The following is a 24,996-nucleotide window of genomic DNA, read 5'->3' as shown; positions in this document are numbered from 1 at the left end:
CTCCTGGAGAAAGGAATGGCAACCCACTCCAGTATTCTTGCCTGGAGAATCCCGTGGACAGAGACGAGTACAGCCCATGGGATCGCAAAGAGTTGGACAGGACTGAAGCGACTTAGCACCCACCACGCAGAGTGTCTTAAAACTAAGGTCATAACAGACACACAACAAATGTTTCCTGAATTGAACTCAGTGGCTTGCAGAAGCTGTAGAGCTAATGACTGACAAAGTTGAGACCTGAACCCCTGCGTCACTCCTAAATAAATGTCCATTTTCACTCACATGAAGTTAATGCAACATGTGCCTTTCTGTAAACGTCAATGGAGCAGTCCCTTTCCCTGTATGCTCATCCTCAAAATTTCTAGGAAAACATGCTCTCCATCACTCCCAAGAAAAATCTCCCTCCTGTTTCTAACAGAAGTCTCTAATTCCACGTCACATCATTCTTCCCAGTTTTTTTCTCTTGTGAGTAAATATATTCCAGCAGTCATAATGGATACCTGTTCAGAAACTAACTGATGGGTCGTCTTCAGCGCTCCCTGGCTACAGCCAGGTGCGTGGCTGACCTCAGTCAGCACTCAGATATCACACTAGCCTCCTTGAATGGTTTCCATCATTATTGCCAGTCTCTATTCAGAAATTAGCAAATTTTTTCTGTTTAGTTTTAGAAAAGAATGCTCGCTACCCTGCCATCGCCCTCCCAGGTTAGTCCCCCCACGTTTTCTTTTCCATACCATCTCAACCACAAGTGGTTTTTCCCTCTCCACGCTCAGCAGTGGCATTATCTTTCAAAACACTCTCACTCTATTTGTGTTGCTGACACAACAATCACATACAGAGTATCCACCATCCCTTAACTATTTGTTTTCAGGCAATCCAGCCCTTTTCCTCCTTGAATGAATTGCTGCTCTGAAACACCTCCAAATCAAAGTTTTCTCCTGAATTTTTCCGAACGGACAGCTCTTTTCATCATTCCCTAGCACGCAGCATCCGCTTCCCCCATCTTCTCTGTGACGTGTGTGAGCTCCACGTTCTCAAGTCAGCTTCGATAACTCAGTCAGAGCTCACACACCTTCACATGCAAGATCATCTCTGCCCATCCCACTCAAGGCAGAACTCTCTTTCTTCATGTCTTTTGGGGCCAACTGGTCTCTTCCCTCCATATTCCTAACACATCAACAACTTCACTACCCACCTGTTTCAAAGCTCCTTTCCCCTCATCCCTTTCACAGGACCGTTCTTACAATTCTCCACATCTGATACGTCAGCTATGGTCCACACGAGGCTACAGACCACGTGAAACGTGGCTGGTTTGAACTTGAGGTGCGCTGAATGTGTGAAACAAACACTGGATTTCAGAGACAGCGTGAACAGAGGATATCAAACATCTCATTAAATTTTTTATATTGAATAATGCTGAAATAATATTTTGGACATGCTGGGTTAAATAAATTATAAAAATTAATTTCACCTGTTTCATTTTACTATTTGAATGTGGCTAAGAAAATTATTTTAATGACATAAATGACTTGCTAGATGGCACTGCTCTGGGAGCTTCTGTTGATTCATACTTTTAAATCTTCCCTGCTAGTTCAAAATTCTGTTATCACTCCTATTAAGACATCTCTCCCAGTTATCCACATCGACTGCTCCCATGCTCCAAACTTAGAATTGCTTTCAGGGTACCATTTTCAAATCTTTTCTGCCCCCATTATTTCTGTACATGGTATTTCTCTTTGCCTGCTAATATAGCTTCTACCCTGCCATCAAATCATAATAAAGTTCTGCTTTCTTCCTCATCAATTCTAGTAGGGCGCTATCTGTCTCAACTCTCAGCAAAATTTTTAGAAATAGTCCTTCAAATTCCCAACAAAAAGAACTTCACTCACCATCCTCCAAATTGGCCTATCTTCACTGTAATTTCATTTAAATGATAGTAATTGTAAGACACTAGACAAATGTAAATTAATAACTTCAGACCCACGTTACCCATTCACAGTAGAATAGCAATTCCTCCTCTGTCACTTTAAAGATGCCATCCCGTCTCCAAAATCTTCTGTAATGAGGTTCCAACTCCATTATTCGCTCTAAGAACTCTTTTACTTCATACTAAATACTCTAATACAATTTGCCAAGCGGAGTGTTCGCTTTCCCACCACTTTCAGCATGGGCCATGTGTCATCACTCCTCAAACCGATTTTATGTCTAACGTTTCTGGAATTGCTATTTTCTTTTCTCAACTCTGTTGGGGAAAAAAAATCAAGACTGGGAAGGTGGACATGAGTGGTGAGGTGAAGACGAGTCGGGAGAGTTTGCACTAAGAGGGAGAAGAAGCCGAAGTCACAGGAAGCCCTCCCATTCATTAACTGTGAACCTTCCATTTGAAATCTCGCCTTTCTGCTCAGCCCCAGAAGCCCCACTGAGAACCCTTTCTGTGCCTCTCTTCCTAATGGGGGGATGACCTTCACTCCAGCACCTCTCAGAATTCTTCCTCTGGGAGGTCTCCTTCTCATCCTTCTTAGCAAAGAAATTCCTTGTCGTTACTCCAGGAACGATGAACAATCCCCTTTACTGCTTCCAACGTTCTCTTTAGGTGATGAAGCTCTTTTCTTCCTCGTTCTGTATATAAATTCATTTCTTGTAACTCTCAATATTGACAAACCTTAAAAAAAAATTATTCCTAGTGTTGAAACGTTCCCCTCTCTCCTACTAGTATATTTATTTAGCTCCTTCCCAGTCCTCTCAGGACAGAACTCTTGCACACACACACACACACACTTCTGGCCCAGAAATGCTGCTCCCCTTTTCCTGGAGCCAGCACTGGAAACCCCTTGCCCGTCTCTTCCAACAGGCAGCCCTCTCCATGCTCGCATCTCTGGACAAGCTGGGCGCGCAGTCCGTCTGTGCGCCTCTATTCTATTCCTCAGCGTTTCTCTCCTGTCCTTTCCTTCTGCTTTCCCCACCTCCACACCTGGTGTTCCTGCCGATATTCTACCTGCTTCAGAAAAGAGGCCCCACTGCACAGATGGGGCAAAACAAGAAGCGGGCGGAGTGGGGAACCTGAAGAGCAGGACGAGTTGCTTGGTCTCCCATGCCCTGGGGATACTCCACCCCTGCTCTCCTCCACTGGGATGTCTTCCTCTCCCCTCCGGCTCTGCTCATCTGCTCCTCAAGTGTCTGCTTCTCCTACTGCCTCCAAACCCCTTCACCCCCCAACGCCACCAGCCTGGCTCTCCCTTCTGTCTCAGGACTCCCCACCGACCCTTCCCTCCTCCTGTCCTCCTGTGGCTCCTCCCCACCCCCACCCCTTATCTTGTGGACATCTCCTCCCACGTTCCAGCTGCTGCTCTATCATTTCCTCTGGATCCTTCCCAGGAGATGCTGCCTAGATCTCAGTCACTGGTTCCTCCTGGTCCAACCAGGTACAAAAAACCAGCAGCTGAGTCCCCCAGAGCCAGAATGCCCAGGGCTAAAGGGGGAAAGAAGAGGCAGACAGACTCCAGAGCAGCCCTTGGGGTCTGGAAGAAGTACTGGCCCTTTGGACAACTCTGAGAAAGGGCCCAGGAACCCCTCCCCAGGAACAGCTCTCCTGACGAAGGACAAAGGGGGTTCCTGGCTCTCCTTGTACTAGAGTCCTCCCCCAAGCCTCCTGGGTCCCTTCCACCTGCTAAACTGGATGTGATGAACGGTTAAGCAGAGGCAGCTTCATCCTGATGTTAAAGAACTTGAAGCTTCAGAACACCACACTTGCAAGAAGTCCCTGTTTTTCTTAAATAGGGCCCACCCACCAAACTGCATAAGCTGTGGGTCTCAGCACACCTGAATCTGCCTCTGGAGAGTGAAAGCTTTTCCAGCTTCTAGGGGTTAAAGGTCAACAGGGAGGCCTGTTTGGACTAATTAGAAACAGGATTGTTTGAATACACCTCACCTCTCCTGAGAGGTGAGTCTCCTATGGAGGATTGGGGATCCCTGAACGATCTCTTAGCTGAATCTCACTGGTTCCAGGATCTTAGCTGGATTCTGGACTCCCAGGCCTTGGGGCCACACCCCACTCAGCCCTGCCTTCAGCCTGTCTCTCCGCCTCCCAGACCACCTCAGTCCGCAGTGCGAGGCCCTCGCTTGATTCTCCAAGGCCTGGCTGTAAATCCGCCAGTTCAGAAGCGACCTCCACACCCAAGAGACACACAGGTCCCCCCACCATCAGCACCACTTTAAGACGCTCCCTTTGCCCCTGCGTTCCCAGGGCCCGCAGGGGGTCAACCACCGCCTCCGCAGAAGCCCTTACTGAACTGAAAGCTGCCCCACTGCCCCCTCACCCGGGGGTCTGGCTGGTGTCCCCAGGAATCCCACACTTGCAGCTTCTCTATTCCCAGCAGAGGAGCAAGAGGTTCTGCAAGCAGCCGCGGGAGCCGGGGCCGGAGGACTAGACCGCCGGGAGGCAAGCCGCTAGTCTGGCCGGGAGCACGGGCGAGTCTCGGGGCCGAGGCTGCAGGCTCTCTGGAGGCAGAGCGGGCGGCGGATCTGGGACCTGGAGGTGGCTCCGCACAACGGCGGCGCATATGGGGCTCCGGGACTCAGGGGGCTCTGAGCAGGTGCCGGGGCTCCGAGAGCAGGCTGCCGCCTCGGACTTCCAGGGGGACCAGCCTCCCGCCCGGCGACTTGGTCGGCCCCGGGCACTTACCCGGAAGACTTGGGAAAGTCTCGGAGAAGTGCGCAGGCGGGGGCGCTGGGGGTTCTGCCACTTTCTCGCGGGCGGGCAGCGGCTCGTCGGTGTCCAGCCCGCCCTCCGGGCGTCGGCCGCCCGGCTCGGGGTGGTTTCGGGCTGCAGTGGCGGCGGCGGCGGCTGCGGCGAGCTCCGGGGGCCCGTAGAAGGCGTCGGGTGGCTCCGCGAAGCTGGGCAGCGCGGTGGTCAGCGCCACCATCGAGGGCACGGCCTGGCCCAGCCCCGCGCAGAAGGTGTTGGTCAGGCGGCCGGCGAAGGAGGCAAGCGGGGCGAGGGGCGGGAGGCCGGCGGGCAGCGGCGCGGGAGCCAGCGCCTGAGGCAGCACGAGGGGCCGGTAGGGCATGAACATGGGGTAGCCGGTGTACAGCAAGTGGCCGGAGCGCGGCGGCGGCGGCCCGATCAGAGAGTCGATGGAGAAGGCGGTGCCCGGGCCCCCGCCGCCGCCGCCGCCGCCGCCGCCCCCGCTGCTGCCCCCGGAGGCGCCCCCGCCGCCGGCTCGCTGCATGGTGCCCGGAGCAGCGGCCACCCCGGGGCGCTCCCCTCCGGGCGCCGCCGTGCGCCCCCGCGGCTCGGGCGCCCCGCGCGCGCACGCCGGGCTGGCTGCCTGGCTCCCGGGCCGAGGTGGCGGCGGGGCGCGGGCTCGGCGCAGTGTGGCTCCGGCGCCGCGCTCCTCTCGCTCATAAGGAGGGAGGGGGCGGGCAAGCGGGCGGGCTGGGGGTGTCGCCCTCCGGACTCATCCATCTTCCTCAAATTACGCTTCACTTCCTCCCTCCGCCCGCAGCCTCCGCGCCCGGGCTCCCGCTCCCTCCGCAGAGCCCGTTCCCAGAGGCCCGGCCGGCCGGCCGGCCCGGGACCCCCGCCCGCCCCCCGCAGCCCAACCAACTATTATTAATGGAGATTGATGAGGCCGGACATGCCGCTTTGTGAAAGTTTGCGGCCGCCGAGGAGGCAGCGGCAGCGGCGGGACCGGTGCCCCTCCCTCCGGCCCGCCCGCCCCCCGCTCCCCCACCCCCCTCCGGCTCTGCCCACTCGGCTCCAGGCGCGGATCCGGAGGCTGGCCCCCGCGTGGACCGAGTGCGGGGCTGCGGGCGCGGCGAGGGGGTGGGGGCGGGCGCGCGATCGGAGCGCCCCCCGCCCCTGCCCCGGCCCGGGCCGCCGCCCTCCGTCGGACTCAGGGCCAGTCCCTCAGCGTGGCCTGCAGCCTGCCCCCCGACGCCCCCTCCCGGGTCCCCCGGGCGGACCGCGCGGCGGGCGCCCCCTCGGGCGGCGAGACGCGGACGGCAGGGGGCGCGCTCCTCCGCGGTCCCGCGACTCTGGACCGCTCATCTCGGTGTGTCGTGGCGGGGAGGGTGGGGGGGTCCTTTTCGTCCTCGGGAGACCCGGTTGACCCTCGCCCCCGGCGGTCCCCCTTGTCCCTGGCTCCTCCTCACTCCCCCTCCTTCGCGGACTCCCCGGGTCCCTCACCGTGGCCTCCGTGGGCGATTTCCTCTAGTGCCCACACTGTACCAAGTACTCACCGTTCCTCTCGCCCTGCTCCCTCCATCTTTCCCATCCTTTTCGTCCTTTCCCTCCCTCCCGCAGTCTCCTTTCCCGCCCTCCTTTCTATCCCAATTCCTATTTGATGGCTCCTGTTTCTCCCTCCCTATCCCATCCGCCTTTTTCTATTTGCCCCCTCATTTCTCGCCTACATCGATCTCTCTTGTCTGTCTGTCTGTCCGGGTTTCCCTCCCTCGCTCGCTCTCCCTCTCTTCCGCTATTAATTTTCCTGATTGGCTCCCCGACTCCCGCGCCGCTGATGAGCCCTATTCATTCCCGGGCCTGACACTCTCGACCTGCCCTGGCTGATTGCTGGGGGCTGGCCCCGGGAGCGCTGATGAGCCCCAAGGGTCAGCGGCGCTAATTATCCGCTAATTGCAGATGACTCTGCTCACCTCCCCCCTTCTCAGACACGGGAATGGCGCGCCTTTTACCCTCCCCTCCTTCCTCCTGATTTCCAGAAGTAGACTCGTCAATCTAGAGGCAAAAGTCACGGGGCTCTGCTGCTGGATAGCAGCCTCAGGTCAGTGGGCAAGAAAGACTTTAAGTCAGGAAAGTTACCAGAAGAAAAGTGACCCGAGCCTCAGGAAGGAGAGCAACCCTGGCTAACTAAATGAAGGTCGTCTGCTCACTGCTATTCAGGTGGGGCCAGGGAGAGCCAAGCAAGCTTAAATTCACAGTAGCAGAAGCAGGCGAGTTTAAGAAGATGCAGTCTAAATGGAAGAAAGTTATCTGGTTCCGGTGAGGAGGAAAACTCACACTGGAGTCTCAGCGTTTGGACAGAAGGCAAGGCAGGTGGGAACTCTGGATCTCGGGGAACTTTATTCATATTGGGAGTGTCCTGTTGGCTCATGTCAGGCTGATGTATTCAAGTCAGCACCCTGAAAGACACTGCCACCAAAGAGGGACAGAGAGGGTGGGACTTGCTTTCGTTATGCTTGACTGGCAGTGCATGAGAGGCCGAGGGAGAAGGGTGTGGTTTCCACATGGTCCTGATCTGTCTCAGGCTCTGTCTTGAAACTTCGCAGAGATCCAGTCTGGAGGGACATGTCCATATGGAGGAAGAAGAGGTGCCTTACCTCAAGTCTGCGAACGCCAGTCACTACTAAAGTACAAGGGTAATCCTTGTCCATCCTCCTAAAGGTATTCTGAACCCTGTGTAAAATTGACCAAGTACTGCATGGTACCCATGTGGAAGACCAGACTTCAAAAATGTATTAAAAAGTGAGAGGTCAGTACTTGGGGTGATGACTTTACAGTGTTGGGTAGATAATAGAATCTTATTGACTTGAAAAATTACCAAGGCAACTTTGGGGCTACAATCACTGAAATTAAAGCTGTATGAGTATTAACACCACCAATCAAATATAGCATGAAGGAAGAGCCTTTTTTTTTTTTTTAAGTAACTACATTCACTTTTTGCATATGTAAGAAAACCACCAAACACAAAATTCCAAAAGTTCAAAAGTATATATATATATATATATTGAAATCTCCTCCCTGACTAGCCAACTAGTTCCCCCAGTAAAGGGCCACTTTAATAAGTCTGTCACTTTTTGATGGGATGAAATGGATCAAGTGTTGTCAAGGATTCAAGGTTAAAGACCCTCTAATCTTGAAGAGGTTGATCATCTGGTTCAAGCCAAGAATGCACTGCCCAGAACTACACTCTGTAAAGTGGAATTCTCTGCTCAAGCTGTCACAGAGCGTAAAGGCTTAAAGCTTGTTGCCAACAAGTCCCAATGGGCCACCAACTCTGAAATAAGGCGTGTGAGACTTCCGGGGCTTTGTATGGCTCTGGTGTGGTGTGTGTTTGTGAGATACTGTATTTGGTAATCCATTTATATCCTCAATCTGTTCCCTTGCCATGCTGGGGTCATGAAGTGTGACTTCTGCACAGTCCTTGACATTCAGTAGCTGAATTTGAATAAAACCCTCACATACATAGTGGCAACTGAAGCAGCCCATTTCCTTTTCCTGCCCTTTCATGGACCGTGGAACTGAGGCTGCATGGTAAATGGAAAAGAGCACTGGTTGGATTAAAAAAAAAAAAAAAAACCCTAAAATTAAGTTTCTGTTCTGACTCCTCTCTGGGCCATGTGATCTTGGCCCCCTTTTGACTTAACTTCTCCACCCATGAGCGAGAGCAATTAATATCTACTCTGAGTTTCTCAGGTGGCACAGTGGTAAAGAACCCACCTGCAATGCAAGAGATGCAGGAGAGGCGTATTCAGTCCCTGGGTGGGGAAGATCCCCTAAAGGAGGAAATGGCAACCCACCCCAGTATTCTTGCCAGGATAATCCCATGGACAGAGGAACCTGGTGAGCTACAGTCCAAAGAGTTGAAAGAGTCAGACACAACTGAGCGACTGAGCATACACTCTGTCTTGTCAGAAAGCTCCTGCAACAATCACGTGAATATAAGGAAATACCCTTCAAAATGAGTTCTTCCTTCACTAACCGGACAAAGGAAAGCAGAGTGGTCGATTATGGACGTTCCTCCTATCAGTGGCTCTCCAAACACAGCTTCTAACTGATGGGAGATCAGTACCAAGGACAGAAGCTGTCACTCTCAAACCTGAAAGGAGCCGCCTCATTTCTCTACTGAGAAGAAAACTCTCTGGTTCTCCTATTGAATCCCTGGACAGGCCCGTATAAGTAAGCACCTCCTCTCAATGTCTAAAATGGAATGCTAAAAATGCTTCTTTGGCTGCCCACGTGCTGACTTGTCCCATCTAACTACTCACCAATTGGGGAAATTCTGTACGGAAGAATTTTATTTTGAATCTACCCTCTCTGCGTGTGCCTGTGTCGACCTCCTCATCTGGCCACCCGTTCACGGACTGGGAGCCAGCACTCAGAAAAAACAAACAAACAAACGAAGTACTCTTAAGTCAAATCCAAATACACCTTCGCCTCCCCCATTGGCGGGCGAGTGTCCACTGACGGTGGGGAGCTTCGGGCTCTGTCCGCGGATACCCTCTGGTGGCAGCAGCGCGCAACTGCGTCACCGCCAAAGAGGCGCGGAGTGCTGCAGCGCCCCCTAGCGTTAGTCCGGGAGACACGCGGAGAGCAAAGGAACCGCACCAGGTGAGCCGTCCAAGGGCCAGCGCGCTGGGCGCTGCAGGTGCCTTCACTGTGAGTGCACCGATTGGGGCGGGAGGGGCGGGTGACTGTTGTACGCAAGGGTCTTAAAGCCTAGCAAACACACGTGTAGTTTCATGTATGTTGGCTGTATCCAGGTACTTGAACTCTGCATATCGTGGGGTTAAATGTGTGCCGATTGTGTGCCGCGCACGTGATACACGCGGGTAGGTTGGTGGTGGGGAGGTCCGCGCTCCAGTGCAGGGCGGAGTCCTCACGGAGGCGTGAAATTGGTTTGGAGCAAACACATTACGGAAAGCAATTACCGGGGAGAGGTTCTGGGCCCGCGGGACCCGCAGCCAGGAGGCTGAGGAGGAAGCTCCCTGGCTTGCAAGAAGTGTCTGGATGTCTAACCCCAGAAAGGACCTTCCCAACACTGCCCTGCTAAAGGGAGAACGTGCGAAGCTGGCCAGCAGCCTCCTGTATTGACCACTCCACATCGCCTTTCTTCCCTTATGCCCTACATTCTTAAAAGGCCTCCTGCATGAACCAGTGCTCTCCAGATATGGCCAGAAATCCTCCCCCTTTCTTACCACTTTTGGGGAGGCACTCCGATTTCTGTGCAGTCTTCCCAGGACCCCCTGCTGCTCCTGCTCTCCTTCCTCCTTCAGGCCTTCAAATCCTGCTCCCACAAGTCTTTTGCATTCACTACATTGCCCTTTGTATCTGAACTCGGTATTCACACACTTGTTTCTCAGACTAGATGGAAAATTCTCAGACTAGGGTGGGAGCAGGTCTCATTCACAGCCCTGTATCTAGTGCCTAAAACCTGGGACTCAGGAAGCACAAAATGAATGATGTGGATGCAAATGAACTAGAATTTCCATCAAAATGCATATACAGGACTTTCTCAGAAAAGTCATCCCCATGAGAGTCAAGATTCTCTTGGGACAGAGCTTTAAATATTTTTCACATGCAAACACATGCATTCCCCCCTATTTATATCCTTAGGCCTGTCCTCATCCTTGGATTCCAAATTCATAGATTTAAATGACCATGTCACACAGCTTCTTTGCTATCTGTAAGAGGCAGTTCAAACTCAACATCTCCCAAACAGACTTTCTGACTCCCCTGCCATCTGCCCCTTTCTTATCTTTCCCACCTTAGCAAATTAGTCCCACCCTCCATCCAGTGTTGCTCTGCCAAAAAAAAAAAAGGGTGGAGGAGTCATCCTGGACTGTTTTCCTTAAGCCTTCCATTTCTACTCCATCACCAAGTTCCATGGAGTCTCCAGAAAGGATCCCAAGTCTCACCCACTGCTTTTCCATCTCTGCCAGGGCTCCTGAAGTAGCCTCTGAACTGGTCTCTCACGCTTCCTCCCCACCTCTTCCCTCGCCCAAGCCACTCAGTAGCCAGAGCCATCTTTCAGAATACACATCAGTTCATGTCACTTCCCTCTCTCCCTCACTCCACTCATGTGGCTGGCTCCTCCTTGTCACTCAGGCCTCAGATTAAATGTCACCTACTCAAAGAGGAGGTGTCCATGTCACCTGCGCTCAGCGGCTGATCCGCTCTTGGACAATCACCAATGAAACCCTCTGCGGAGGTCTTATCACTCTGAAACTTTCCCGTCTGTTTGCTCAGTCTCTGTCACAATTGGAGTGAACTTTCTAGTGGGGACGGGAGAGCCAGGCCTTTGTGTGGCCGGTGTCCTGCCCACCGGAGGCCCTCAAACCCCTGCTGAACCAATGAATGGAATAAGGGGCATTCTGCCCAGGTCCCACGCTGGGATAAGACGGGGCTCCCGAGGACGGGGGCGGGGGAGGCCCCAAGCCGTGAGCGAAATCTGTGCCTGTCCCAAACCGCTTCCTGATTTCTTCGCCTGCGCCCACTTCCCCTGGGAGGGGGCCCTGCGGGGTCTGGCCGGGTCTGGACCGTGTACAGCCTAGGGGTCAGGCCTCAGTCAGCCACTGTCCCGACCGCTTGTGGGCCTGGGTCCCAGGCGCAGCCCTTCCCGTCCGGCTGTTCCCGCGCCCTACAGCTGGAAGCCCACGCGGGCCGGTCAGCCCAAGGGCCGTGAGGCCGGGTGGGAATCAGGGCCCGCTCACCTCGGTGATCTCGAGATCGTCTAGGACTTCGCGCCGTCGGTCCATCTCAGGCCACGCCCCCTCCGTCTCCCACCCTCTAGGCCCCTCACCTTGCTGCCTCGCTCCTAGCGACTGGTGGGAAAAATTGCGAACTCCGGCGCCTGCGCATCCTGGGCCGCTAAGAAATCTGTCCGGCGACCTTGACGTCACGGGTCACCGTGCACTGGATTGGCTGCCCCGTGGCTCCGAGCAACGCCACCTCCCTCCTGTGGTCGCAGACGGGCTCCTGGCTGTTGGGACTGCCTGTTCTTAAAATCCCGGGACTCCAAAGACCCTCAGGGACCCTCTCCTTCTCTCTTGTTTGACAAATGCAGAAGCTTGCGTCCAGAGCAGGAAGAGACGTCTGTTCCGCAAGTTAATGGCAAAGCTGGGACTAGAACCCAGGGGTGTTACGTCTCAGCTCAGCTCCCGAACCCAGGTGTACATCCGACCTATGGGACAGGCAGCAGGCAGAGTTTCAGCTTTTCTAAACCTGCGTCTTTCACTCTCGCCTGGTCCAGGGCTACGCCAAGCTGGCTGCCCTGTGCATCCACCTCTGGTTGTCTTCCTGCCCTCACTTCGCTGCCCAAGCCTGGGGCTGCCTGTACCGCCCTGCCCCACAGTCCGCCCGGCCTCATTCCACAGCCTCATTCTCTTTACCCAAGCCTCTTTGCTCCCCCGTCCTCCCGCTGGCTCTCTTTCAGGCCTTTTCTGCACTATCTCACCTGATGGCTATTCCCCCTCATCGTGGCCAGAGGGTCAGGTCTGCCTGGGATCCCTCAGTAGCTTGTGGAGGCCAAAGGAGGCAGGTGATAGAGCTGGCACCATGGGGCAGATCCAAGGGACCCCATAAATCTGCCCATCTCGGGTCCCCGTGAACCAGCCAGCTTAGAGGAGGGGCTATTGGAGACAGCATCCAATAACACAGGCCTGCATATTTTTAATGTGAGCACAGGGTTTGGACAGTCTGGAGGGGGCCTCAGGAGACACTCCCTCCCCCGGGAGAGTATATATCATTTGCCATGAGTCCTAGCTCTCTCTCCATCAGATGTCACTTGGCCACCTGGTCCGTCTGCCTCTCCTGGGGGGAATGACAGCACTCCTCCCTGTGGAGTTGGGCCTCCTGCTGAGAGGGCCACCTCGGCCTGAATCCGTTCAACTCAATCCCAAGTCCCAGGCGCTGTGAGCAGTGGGCTGGCATCCCCTAGGGTCTGGGGCATCTGCTTTCAGACTCCCTCAAAAGGCAATGGACATCTGGAAGGAGAGGGGTGGATTCAGAAAGGTCTGGTGGTCTGGGGAGTTCTGTCTAGGGCCCTGCCCCCACGTTTATCTTGCCTTGGACCCATTTCCACCCCCTCTGGCCCCCAGCGACTGGGGCGGTCTGCAGAGCCTTGGGCTCACCTAGTAGAGCACATCCTCGAAATCCAGCTGCAGGTAGCGGAGCAGGCGGGGCGGCAGGGGCAGGCGAGGCAGGGCGTGGGGCAGGCAGGCCGCCAGGTGGGCACGGAGCGCACAGCGGCTCAGATGCTGCAGCGATCTGGGCTGCCTCACCAGGGCGAAGAGGGAGGAGTAGAAACGATGGTGCTTCTGGGGGCAGAACGAGGGGCTCAGAGGGAGCCCTGGGCAGGGGGCACCTGCTTCTAAAGTGGGGGGCGGGGTGGGAGTCTCCAGGAGCCTCTTAGAAGTCAGGAGCATTTCAGGTATTCACTCTGAGTTTTCGTTTCCTTAGTAACTTCTGTGGGGGCCGAATGGGGGAACCCACAGGGCTTCCCTTTAGGAGCTGGAAGTCTCTTGGGGCAGGCTGGGTGACTGTGTGTTCAGGGTCCGAGAATCTGACCTGTAGAGTTTCAGGAGGCACCAGGCCCACGGCGTCCTCAGGAAGCTTCACGACACTGTAGGTGTTCATCAGGACCTCAATGGTCCGCGGGGACGTGCACCAGCGCTCCAGCACCTGCAGGGGGCAGAGCTGCGTCAGTGCTCCAGGGGTTACCACACGCGGCTGGTCCCTGGCGGAACAGGCCTGGTGACGAGAAAGCCAAGGAACAGCTATTGTGGGTTGAACTATGTCCCCCAAGAGATATGCTGACGTCCTGATCCCAGTACCTAGAAATGTGACCTACATAGAAATAGGGTCTTTGCAGATGTAATCAAGGTAAAAATGAGGTCATTAGGGTGGGTCCTAATCCAATATGACTGCTGTCTTCATAAGGGAAAACGGACACACAAGGAGAATGTCATGTGATGATGGAGGCAGAGACTGGAGTGATGTGCCCACAAGCCAAGGCACGCCAAGGATTGTGGACAGCCACCCGACATTAGGAGACAGGCCTGGCATAGATTCTCCTTCTGAGTTTCTGGAAGGAGCCAACCCTACCTACACTTGGGCTTTTCGAATGTCCAGCCTCCAAGAACTGAAAGGGAATACATCTCTATTGCTTTAAGCCTCCCAGTTTGCAGTACATTGTTATGGCCATGACAGGAAACCAGCACAACAGCTAGCTTTTCTACTTTGCGTAATTTATGCCAGATATTTTCTTAGCACTTCACGTGTGTTGACAATTCTCAGCCCTGCCGGTATGGACTGTTGTTGTCCCCATTTTACAGACAAGGGAAGCTTAGGCACAGAGAAGTAACTTGCCCAAGTTGTGGTTGCAGCCATCCAAGGCCGGCGGTGTACTCTCTGCCCTTAACTACTTCCTTCTCCTGCTCTCCTATCTGCCTCTACAAGGCTCTGTGCTGCATCTTCCTGGGTGGGAAAGCGGTCCCTAACCTGAGGCTGGAGCTCCTGAGCAGACAGAAAGGTCAATCACGTATAAGGCAGAACCCGCTGGTGCCAGGGGAGGGATGGAGACGGGGCAGGAGTGCTGGGTGGTCCACGAGGGATTCACAGAGAGGGAAGCTTGGGCTGTAAAGGCGAGGAGAGCATTTAAGAAGAAGGAAAGAGGCCAGCAGACACCTGATGTGGGAGTGCGCCTAGGATCAAGCTGCAGCCGGGTTCATCTTTCATTCTTCCTTTAACAAACATTTACTGAGGGTCACTCTGGGCCAGCACTGGGGGACCCAGCTGTGAGGAGGAGACACAGGTCCTTGTCATCTGGGAGCTTCTCTTTCTGAAGGAAAACTTGGGATTTCCCAGTGTTTAAGAATCCACCTTGCAATGCAGGGGACGTGGGTTTGCTCCCTGGTCAGGGAAGTAAGATCCCACATACTGCAGGGCAAATAAGCCCGCGTGCTCCAAGAACACATGTGCCTCAACGAGAGAGCCCATGCACTGCAATGACTGAGCCAGCATGCCACAACCAGAGAATGCATGCTCCATGACAGAAGACCCCACGTACTGCAATAGAGCTCTCGCGTGCCACAAGACCCGAAACAGTCAAATAAACAAATATCGAAACAAAAAAGAAGGAGCACACAACACATTAATAGCCACTTACGTATATGCCGCTACAAAGAAAATAGGCTCAGGGGCTAAGTGCAGTCAGGAGGGCACGGTCCTAGATGGGTGGTCAAGAAAGGCCCGTCTGAGGAGGTGGCCTGTGCTGTGAGGGGCGAGCCATGCTGGGCAGCAGCTTGTGCTGGGCCACCGTCCTCACGGTCAGAAAGTCAGCCGTGCACAGCTCGGACATACCCAGGAACCATCATCTGCTCCAAGCCTGCACCTGATGCATGTAAGCCGAATCGTGCTTCAGCCACTCTGTCTCTTGCTGTTTCTCAGGCAGTGGCCCTGGACCTTCCATAACACCTGAGAACAGCTGAGAGCAGTCACTCGGGCAGCGTTCCTGAATGTAAGCTGCGCACACTTGCATGTAACACTAGGGTCTCTAATACCCCTGCCTGCAAGGAAAGGAGACCTTTCTGCCTGGCAGGCTGGGAGTGCTGCACGTGCTGGATATTGCTGGGCAGTGGGAGCAGGTGGAAGGCCTTGTCCAGGGAGAAAGCATCTCACACACCAGAGTCCCTCTGCTTCTGTCCCTGCATCTGGGCAGTGCTTACCGGAACCGCCCCAGTTCGTCTGCCTGGAGCAGGCCTCTTGGTCTCGCTCCTTCTCAGAGCTTCGGGCTGGTTATGTATAACTTTCCTGTTCTTACCTGCTGCTACTGCCTGCCGCTTATGCCAGTCTCTCTGCCCTTCCCAGGCCACTCTGGGAGTTCTGCCTCTGCCCTCCGCCCGGAATACCTGTATCTTCCTCCTCCATCTCTCCAAGCCCTGCCCATCCCAGGTCCCACCCCCTCCAGGAAGCCTCCTGCGGCTATTCTAACCTGCAGCACTCCATCCCTTGTCTAAAAATCCCCTACATTGGGATCATGCCCAACAGCTTCCCAAGTGCTTTCATCTACATTATTTAACTTTAGAACAACACTGGCTAACTGGCGAGGAGCAGTATCTCGAGGTTAGGCCTTGTCCAAAGGGCTTGATATATGTGACTCATTTGTTCTCACACTAACCCGTGAAGCAGGCATACTGTTATATCCCTATTATAAAGAGGAAAACGGAGAACTGGAGAGATTGAAGCAACTTGCTGATGGTCACACAGGTAGTGTCCTTGGCTCCAGAGCCTGTGTTCTCAGTTGCCATCTACCTCACGGGGTTGTTGGGAGGACTGAAGAAATCCATGCGTCTAAGGTAACACACCTTAGAACAGGTCTGGAGCGTGGTCAGGGCTGTGTTTGTTTCTATTGTTCCCACTAAGTTTAAGTCAAGACTGTATCACACGCAAGGAACAGGGGTTCAAAGAATCCCAGGACTTGCCTAGAGTCACATGAACAAGCATCACAGCCAGTCCCTGGCTCCAGTCTGAGCACCCAGACCAGCATGGTGGCTTCTGCAGCACTGGCTGGGGGCTGACAGTGGTCACCGATGGGCCAGGGAGAAGCTCTGCGCTGGAGGACAGGCAGCCCAGCCAATCCCAGAGCAGCTACAGGTTGTGGGAGATGAATGCCAACTGTTTGATCACCTGGGATACTGTGGAGCCCAGATGAAGGGACACAGGGGGCACTTTGCTGTGTTGGCCTGTCCCCAGGGCAGTGAGGACAGAACAGGGCTGCAGGGGCGGGCAGTGGTGTCCCAGAATATCCGTTCGCTGCTCTGCCTTCTCTTCCCACCCCCTCCCCAAAGGGGAATCATTAGCTGTCAGAGCCACTGTCAGATTACCAGGAATTGCTCCTCTCCTAATTATCTGGTGTTAATAGGAGATTAATTAGTGTTAATTGTTGATTTTCTTGTATTTTCCCAAAGGGGAGACCAATCTGCCGAACTCTCGGGCTGTTTAATTATTTGGCCTTGCTTAGGAATCTACACAGATGCTTCTAGGTTTATGAGTGAAGGGGAGAGGTGGGGATAGCAGGGAGCGTCCAGGACTGGGCGGGGCTGGATGGTTCAAGCCCAGAGGCGGGTGAGGGACCTGCACGCAGCCTGCTGCCCTACACCCATCCTGACCCAGCCCCTATGAGAACCAGGGTCCCCACCCCGGGGTCCATCATCCTCCGAGATATTATATAGCCCTTTCCAGACACAGCACAGCATGGACAGGGTCCCCTGCCAGGGCATCGGTAGCGCATGTCTTCCGCCTGAACCCGTCTCGGGGATATTAATGTTAAATATAAGGCAGAGATTGGAAATTGACAGTGAGTGTGTTTTCTTTGGTGCCAGCATAACAGCTGCTGGTGCCCCTGGTGCATGTTCTGCTAAGCTCTCACGTCCATCTGCAGATGGTCAGGAGGCCTTGAAGCTCAAGACCAGGCTTATCACTCTGCCCTGGGCCAGTGTTTCCTGTGACTGGAGTTTCTCTCTGAACGGGTCCCACTGTCAGGGGGAGCTTCCTAAACGCTTCATTCATCAGCTCTCTCCTCTGAGGAAGAAACTAGCCCTTTTGGCCCCCATCAGACCTGATTCCTCCTGTCTTTTCAGATCCTTTAGAGACCGGCCCCTCCGCCCTCGGTTCACATTCATCACCCACGCACGTATACACACACGCACATGCAAACACGTGGATATGCACAGCACGCAGTGGATGTACATGTGCGCAGGCGCACAAGCAAACATTCCCCACCTGCTGGTGTGCGGTTTGCGCCCTGCTGGGCTGGGCTTTCTCGACGAAAGAAACGAAGTACTGACTCCCCCGCCCCCCGGTCTGGAGCTACCTACATCCAGAGCAACCGGGCGCCGATCGGGTCTCCCCACACCCCTACCCCGCTCTCGCGGCCCTCCTTCCGGCCCCACCCGGTACCTTGGGGAGAGCCCCTGGCCACACGCGGACGGCACCGTGATTGAGCAGCGCGCGCACCGTGCGCTCCGGGCTCTGGGCCAGGGCCGCGGCGGGCCCCTGCAGAGCGCAGTGCAGGGCCGTGTGTCCCCCGTAGTCCATGGCGTTGGCGCCGACGCCGCGGGCCAGGAGCAGCTCCACGACGTCCGCGTGGCCGCGGCGACAGGCCAAGTGCAGGGGCCGTTGCCTGTCCTTGTCGGCGGCGTCGGCGTCGGCCCCAGCGGAAAGGAGCAGGCGGCACAGCTGGAGACAGCGGGCCGTGGTGGCCTCGGCGTCGGCGGGGGACATGCAGCGGGCGTCACAGGCGGCCAGCAGCGGGGTCCAGCCTTCGACATCGCGGGCATCCGGGCAGGCCCCGCGTCTCAGGAGGAGGTCCGCCAGCTCCACGTGGCCCAGCCGGGCGGCTACATGCAGAGGGGTCTCCTCCTCCTCCTCCGACCGACCATCCACTTTCGCCCCAAATCTCAGGAGCAGATCGGCGCACCTAGTAAGGGCAAGACAGCCGTGGGGGAGGAAGAGAGACGTGCAGACCTTCGCCCCTGCATGATTGCTGGTGTGAGCAAAGCAAACCCCGGACACCCTTGGGCGGCCCTGGTGCTGTCTGCCAGTCCCCTTCCAGCCTGCCTCGCACTAAGATCCTGGCAACATTCTGCAGCATCTCCAGTGCCCTCTCTCAAGCCCCGTGCTCTCGGCAGAAGTGCCCTAAACCCTGGATGGGAGCAAAGGCGCCAGCAGCCCTTGCTCAGTTAGAACAGGCGCCTTCTGTGGGCACCACATGCCCTGACTTGGTTCATTCCCAGGGCGGGTTCAGATGAGGACACCGAGGCCGTGAGGGTGGAGGGTCTTGGCGGGTTCACACAGCCAGTGAGGGAAGAGTTAGCATTCCGGTCCAGGGACACCAGGATGGTTGGAGGGCTCTGCATGCTGGAACTGGAGTGGGGAGGGACCTGAAAGTGGGCACACATGGAAATTGGGGTGGTGGGAGAAAGACCAACAAAACCAAAATTGGCCAGCCAGATTTGCAGCAAAACAGTCCTCTTAGAAGACTGTGTATTACTATTACTGCAAGGACCTGTGCCCCAGAATTCAAGGCTAAGGGAACTCAGTCTCTTTGAGCTCCGGCAGAGCTGTAGAAAGGAGATAATTGCTAATACCTAGACTCAAGAGGTTGTTGTTAGTACCGTATGAGACAATGCCTGAAAAACTATCAGCTATGGGAAATAGATGGGGAAACAGTGGAAACAGTGTCAGACTTTATTTTTCTGGGCTCCAAAATCACTACAGATGGTGACTGCAGCCATGAAATTAAAAGACGCTTACTCCTTGGAAGGAAAGTTATGACCAACCTAGATAGCATATTCAAAAGCATAGACATTACTTTGCCAACAAAGGTTCGTCTAGTCAAGGCTATGGTTTTTCCTGTGGTCATGTATGGATGTGAGAGTTGGACTGTGAAGAAGGCTGAGCGCCGAAGAATTGATGCTTTTGAACTGTGGTGTTGGAGAAGACTCTTGAGAGTCCCTTGGACTGCAAGGAGATCCAACCAGTCCATTCTGAAGGAAATCAGCCCTGGGATTTCTTTGGAAGGAATGATGCTAAAGCTGAAACTCCAGTACTTTGGCCACCTCATGCGAAGAGTTGACTCACTGGAAAAGACTCTGATGCTGGGAGGGATTGGGGGCAGGAGGAGAAGGGGACGACAGGATGAGATGGCTGGATGGCATCACTGACTCGATGGACGTGGGTCTGAGTGAACTCCGGGAGCTGGTGATGGACAGGGAGGCCTGGCGTGCTGCGATTCATGGGGTCTCAAAGAGTCGGACACGACTGAGCGACTGATCTGATCTGATCTGAAGAATTGAAAACATCGATGGGCAGCGGAAGTGGGTGGTATAGATGGTGCTGGATCATGGGGCTTATTGTATTATCCTTATTGTATTATCCTGTCCACCTTTCTACAGGTTTGAAATTCTCCATAATGATTAAAAAATATTTATTGATTGATTTATTTGTTGGCTGAGCTGGATCTTAGTTGCTGCATGCAGGATCTTTAAGTTGCACTATGCAAACTTAGTTACAGCACGTGGATTCCCTGACCAGGGATCAAACCCAGGCCCTCCACATTGGGAGCACAGAGTCTTAGCCACCGGATCACCAGGGAAGTCCCTCCATAATAATTTTAAAAATATGTGTACTTAATCAAGGGGCTCGGAGAAGGCAATGGCACCCTACTCCAGTACTTTTGCCTGGAAAATCCCATGGACCGAGGAGCCTGGTGGGCTGCAGTCCATGGGGTCTCGAAGAGCTGGACACATCTGAGCGACTTCACTTTCACTTTTCACTTTCATGCATTGGAGAAGGAAATGACAACCCACTCCAGTGTTCTTGCCTGGAGAATCCCAGGGACCGGGGAGCCTGCTGGGCTGCCGTCTATGGGGTCGCACAGAGTTGGACACGACTGAAGTGACTTAGCAGCAGCAGCAGCAATCAAGGGGCTTCCCTGGTGGTTCAGATGGTAAATAATCTGCCTGCAATGTAGGGGACCAGGGTTTGATCCCTGGGTCAGGAAGATCCGCTGGAGAAGGGAATGGCTACCCACTCCAGCATTCTTGCCTGGAGAATTCCATGGACAGAGGAGCCTGGTGGGCTACAGTCCATGGGATTGCAAAGGTCAAACACGACTGATCGACTAACACTTTCCCTTTGTTTTTTTTTTTTAAAAAAGGAATGATTATCACCAAGTGTGATCTCGGGGAGCCGGGCTGGAACACAGGGACTTCACTAAAAATGTGGGGCTTCACAGAATGGCATTGTCCGATTCTGTGGCCACCAGCCACATGTGGCCACCAAGCACTTACTGGATGGCTAGTCCTGACTAAGATGTGCTGTAAGTGCAAAGTACACACCAATTCTGAAAACTTGGTACAAAAAAAGAATGTAAAATATCTCATATGTTCTTTTTATATTGGTTCCATGTTGAAATGAGAACATTGTGAATACATTGTATTAATTAAAATATATTATTAAAATTAATTTCACTTGATTCACAGATATTTATAAGCTCATGTTCATGGCAACATTATTCACAATAGCCAAAACATGGAAGCAACCTACATGTTGCTTCCTACATGTTGCAACCTTTCTATATCATGCAACCTGCATGATGACTACAAGCAGTCATCAATAGATGACTGGATAAATAAAATGTGACATATTCCATGGAATATTATTCAAGCCTTTAAAAGGCAAGAAAATTCTGTTACCTGCTACAACCTGGATGAATCTGAGGACATTATGCTAAATGAAATAAGCCAGTCACAACAGGACAGATACTGTATTATTCCACTCATTAGAGGTGTGAGACCATTCCAATTCATTGAGTCCAAAAGCAGAGGGTAGTTTCAAGGGGCTCGGGGGAGGGGTAGGGAGTTATTGTTCAAAGGATACAGAATTTCAGTCTTGCAAGATTTAAAAGGTTCAGGGGTTAGATGGTCCTGCCAGTTGCACAACTGTGTGAAGGTACTTAGTGCTACTGAAATGCACACTGAGTAACAGTTAAGATGGGAAATTTTATGTTACATGTAATTTACCACTATTTAAAAATGAATTTCACCTGTTTCTTTTTCATATCAATTAAAAGACACTTGCTTCTTGAAAGCAAAGCTATGATAAACCTAGACAGCATATTAAAAAGCAGAGACATCACTTTACCGACAAAGGTCCATATAGTCAGAGCTATAGTTTTTCCAGTAGTCATGTATGGATGTGAGAGTTGGACCATAAAGGAGGCTGAGCTCCGAAGAATTGATTCTTTTGAACTGTGGTGCTGTTCAGAGTCCCTTGGACTGCAGGAAGATCAAACCAGTCAACTCTAAAGGAAATCAACCCTGAATATTTCCTGGAAGGACTGATGCTGAAGCTGAAGCTCCAATACCTTGGCCACCTGATGCGAAGAGCTGACTCATTGGAAAAGACCCTGATGCTGGGAAAGATTGAAGGCAGGAGAAGGGGACGATAGAGGATGAGATGGTTGGATGGCATCACCGACTCAATGGCCATGAGTCTGAGCAAGATCTGGGAGATAGTGAAAGATAGGGAAACCTGGCATGCTGCAGTCCATGCAGTTGCAAAGGCACTACTTAGGGACTGAACAACAACAACAGAAAATTTTAAATTACATATGTGACCCATGGTATATTCCTACTGGGCCGTGCTATCATAGATACATCTTCAAACATAATATGAGTGAGTCAGTAGAATCCTTTGAAGGCCAATGAAGTTAACAGGAGGGAGAAGGCCCAAAAAGGGAAGCCCAAGGATCAAAAACGGGGCCATTCAGGGACAAGATGTGAAAATTGGCAGGTGTATGGTCAGTAGAGAGAAGACCTCTGTTGTATGTACAGTTAGTACACAGATGTGCCAAGTTTCCCTTTGCTGGGATTCCAGACTCATCAAAAAATTGTGAGAACTTACTCTCTAAGGCCCCCGATACACAGAGCATAACTATTTGGGTCACTGTAAATGAATATCCCCTACAGTTATAATACAGGGTCACATTTGGGTATAGCCATCCGTTTCTTGTGAGTTTGGTTAGTGGGGTTCAGTCCCTGAGCCCACTGATCTGAGGGTGCCTGCCAACATGGAAACGCCGGACCTGCCAAGTTGCAAACCAGACCCTGCCCTCAAGGACAACCGCAGGCTCCAGCTGGGGGTCTTCTGTCCTCTACAGCCTGTCTGGACAGTAGAGGGCAGTTCCCCGAGGGCAGGATCGGGCCTTAGTTACAGGGCTGTGTGTTGTGCTTCTTAGCACAGTGCCTGGGATGTAGGGTAAGCTCAGAAAAATGAAAACCTTAACCACCTCCCCATAACAGATCCACAACTTCCCCAATGCAGGCCATGTATCCAGGCCCTGCCACAGCCCTCTGCCTACACTGGGGAAGCAGAAACCGTTCCAAGCACAGGCCATCCTAAAGTCCACTCCGACCAGCTCACCGGACCTGCCAGGCCCAGACAGGCTCCCTCACCCTCCCTGCGGCTATCTCTGCCTCTCCCTTAAAGAGGGGAGCAGAGTGGTTGGGGTGAGGGGTCACTCACTCGAGGCTGCCAGCCCCCCCGCAAAGGTGCAAGGGGCGCCTCCCGTCCTGGTCAGGGATGTTGGGATCGGCTCCTGCCACCAGCAGCACGTGGACGCAGGCGGCGTGGCCCGCGGCACAGGCCTCATGCAGGGCAGTCCGGCCCCCGGGGGCACTGTCGGGCCTTGCCCGCCGCCTCAGCAGCAGCCGCAGGATTTCCACGTGGCCCCGGCTGGCCGCCACGTGCAGGGGGGTGGTCAGCTCCTCTTCATAGGTCAGCGACCAGAGTCCTAGGGAGAGATGGGGACACAGGACCTCAGAGCCTGGGTGGAGGCAAAGACCTGCCATGCAATGGGGGGTGGGGGTGGGAGGTGGGCAGAGGCTGGGAAGCCAGAGCCCAGGCTCCTTCCCAGGCTTCCCTCCCACCCACCCCCCACTTGGAGCTCCGAGTCCCCCCCGCCCCCATGACCCTGGCCCATACTCAGAGCGCGGATGTTGAAGCGGAAATCTCTCCATCGCTCTGGGTCGCTGGTATCAAAGATGGAATCCGGAGCCAGGCCGTTGCTGGAGTCGGCCAGGATGCGGGAGACAGAACCCACGTCCCCGGCCAGCACTGCCTGCCAGAAGGCCAGGGCAGGTCCCGAGGCCGTGCGGGTGACAATGGGCCCTGGGCCAGACTCCGGGGACCCTCCGTGGGGCTTCTCCACCAGCCTGGCACAGAGGGCGTGTCTGTCACCAGGGGGCTCGCCCAGCCCCCTGCACTCTTCTGGGGACCAGCTCATGAGGGCAGGGTGTAAGCGTGCAGGGGGTGTTGGGGGAGGGGAGGCGGGAGCCCAAGAGGAGGAAGAGGGGGACGGGCCAGCGTCTCTGGGTCCTCAGCGTCTCTGAGCCTGAGCTGGCCACTCACTGGGCTTCAGCAGGAGCTATTCTGGGCTCCGCATGACTTGTCTCCTGGGCCAAGGTTTAGGCAAGCCTCGGGCTGGAAGGGAAACAGCCCCGGGGCCTGCTCCTTATCCTCAAGCTCTGGGTGCCACCGCGCCCGGATCCCCTGCCCTCAGCCGCGTCTGGGGCCCTCACCCCTCTGGCAGCTGGTCCAGCGAGGCTCCGCCGCCCGACTCTCCAGCAGCAGGTCGGCCGTGCTGTGTGGGGGGAACAGCTCCTGCAGCCTCGCCAGGTCTCCCGTGTACAGGGCGTTCTGTAGCGCCATGTCCGGGCACAGCAGTGGCGGGCGCCCAGGGCGCTCCTGGGCCTCGTGGGACCAGGCCCCCCAGAACTGGCCGGCCGGGGCCGAGGGGGGGCACCCCAGAAGGCGTCCCCGCTGGGGAGGGGAGCTCCTACTCCCAGGCATGGCCACTTTCAGGGCGAGAGCAGGGCCCTGGGCTATGCTGCTGGCAGTTGGGGCGGGTGGATTCTGGGCTGAAGCCAGGCTCAGGCCCTGGGGGGTTGGGGGGGTGGGAGGGGCAGGGAGCACACAGAGGCCATGCCATAAATAGCCCATCCATAGGCCATAAATAGCCTGGACATCCCAGCCTTGCCAAGCAAGGAGGCCTCAGGCTGGGGAATTAGGGAGGAGCCTGGAGGAGGTGGTCAGGGCGGAGCTCAGAACTTCCCCCGCAGAGCTGGACAGGCGGCAGGGCTGAAGGGACCACCCAGACGTGGAGTCCAACCTGCAGTTTCCTGGGTGAAGGGAAAGGGAGCCCCGGGGGCGGCGGGGGGAGGGGGTGGTGGTGCTGTGGCCAAGGTGTGACGTGGTGTTGCAGGGGTCGGGGTGGGGGTCAATCCCAAGCTGCTGTCTCTCAGGCTTTCTCATCTGTCCTGTGCTTCATGGAGCCAGCTTCCAGCAGCCCGGCTCTGACTTTAGAGGTAGGGCAAGAGGGGGCCCTGCCTTCCGAATGTCACCAACTACCCCATACCTTCCCGCTCCCAAACGCAAGCTAGGGGTCTCCAGCAAACAGCAGAGAACACCTCCCCCTGTGTGAGGAATCCCCACCATGGGTGCTCTGCGCTGGGGACAGAGGGCTCAGCCTGCAGGCAGCCCAGCTTGGCGCTGACCCTCATCTCCCTGGGTGACCCCGGGGGTCTCCCATGCCATCATTACCTGGAAATCAAAGAGGAAGTACTCTGTCCATTGGGGGTACCTTAGGATAAAGAGAGCACTTCTCCAGGGGAGATGAAAAGGGGAGAAGGGAGAAA

The 24,996-nt window shown here is 54.6% G+C and overlaps 1 protein-coding gene across 3 annotated transcripts; it reads right to left on the bottom strand.

The window, feature by feature from the left end:
* Nucleotides 1-8,579: 8,579 nt before the first annotated feature.
* Nucleotides 8,580-24,225, bottom strand: ASB10 (ankyrin repeat and SOCS box containing 10). Of its 3 annotated transcripts, none has more exons than XM_027538571.1 (6): nt 23,881-24,225; nt 22,826-23,093; nt 17,696-18,215; nt 13,304-13,417; nt 12,868-13,053; nt 8,580-11,918 (listed from the first exon to the last, which is right to left on the bottom strand). In XM_027538571.1, exons 1-5 carry the CDS (start codon nt 24,149-24,151, stop codon nt 12,868-12,870), a joined length of 1,359 nt encoding a protein of 452 aa, XP_027394372.1. In that variant the 5' UTR covers nt 24,152-24,225; the 3' UTR covers nt 8,580-11,918. The 3 variants fall into 3 exon arrangements, with proteins under 3 accessions (XP_027394372.1, XP_027394371.1, XP_027394373.1); XM_027538570.1 differs by lacking the exon at nt 8,580-11,918 and adding an exon at nt 12,382-12,720; XM_027538572.1 differs by lacking the exons at nt 8,580-11,918; nt 23,881-24,225 and adding exons at nt 12,382-12,720; nt 23,285-23,868.
* Nucleotides 24,226-24,996: the final 771 nt, after the last annotated feature.

Source organism: Bos indicus x Bos taurus, chromosome 4, assembly GCF_003369695.1.
Source record: "Bos indicus x Bos taurus breed Angus x Brahman F1 hybrid chromosome 4, Bos_hybrid_MaternalHap_v2.0, whole genome shotgun sequence".
Taxonomy (NCBI): domain Eukaryota; kingdom Metazoa; phylum Chordata; class Mammalia; order Artiodactyla; family Bovidae; genus Bos; species Bos indicus x Bos taurus.
The sequence above is the reverse complement of the archived record's forward strand: the minus strand, read 5'-3'. Positions and strand labels throughout refer to the sequence as shown.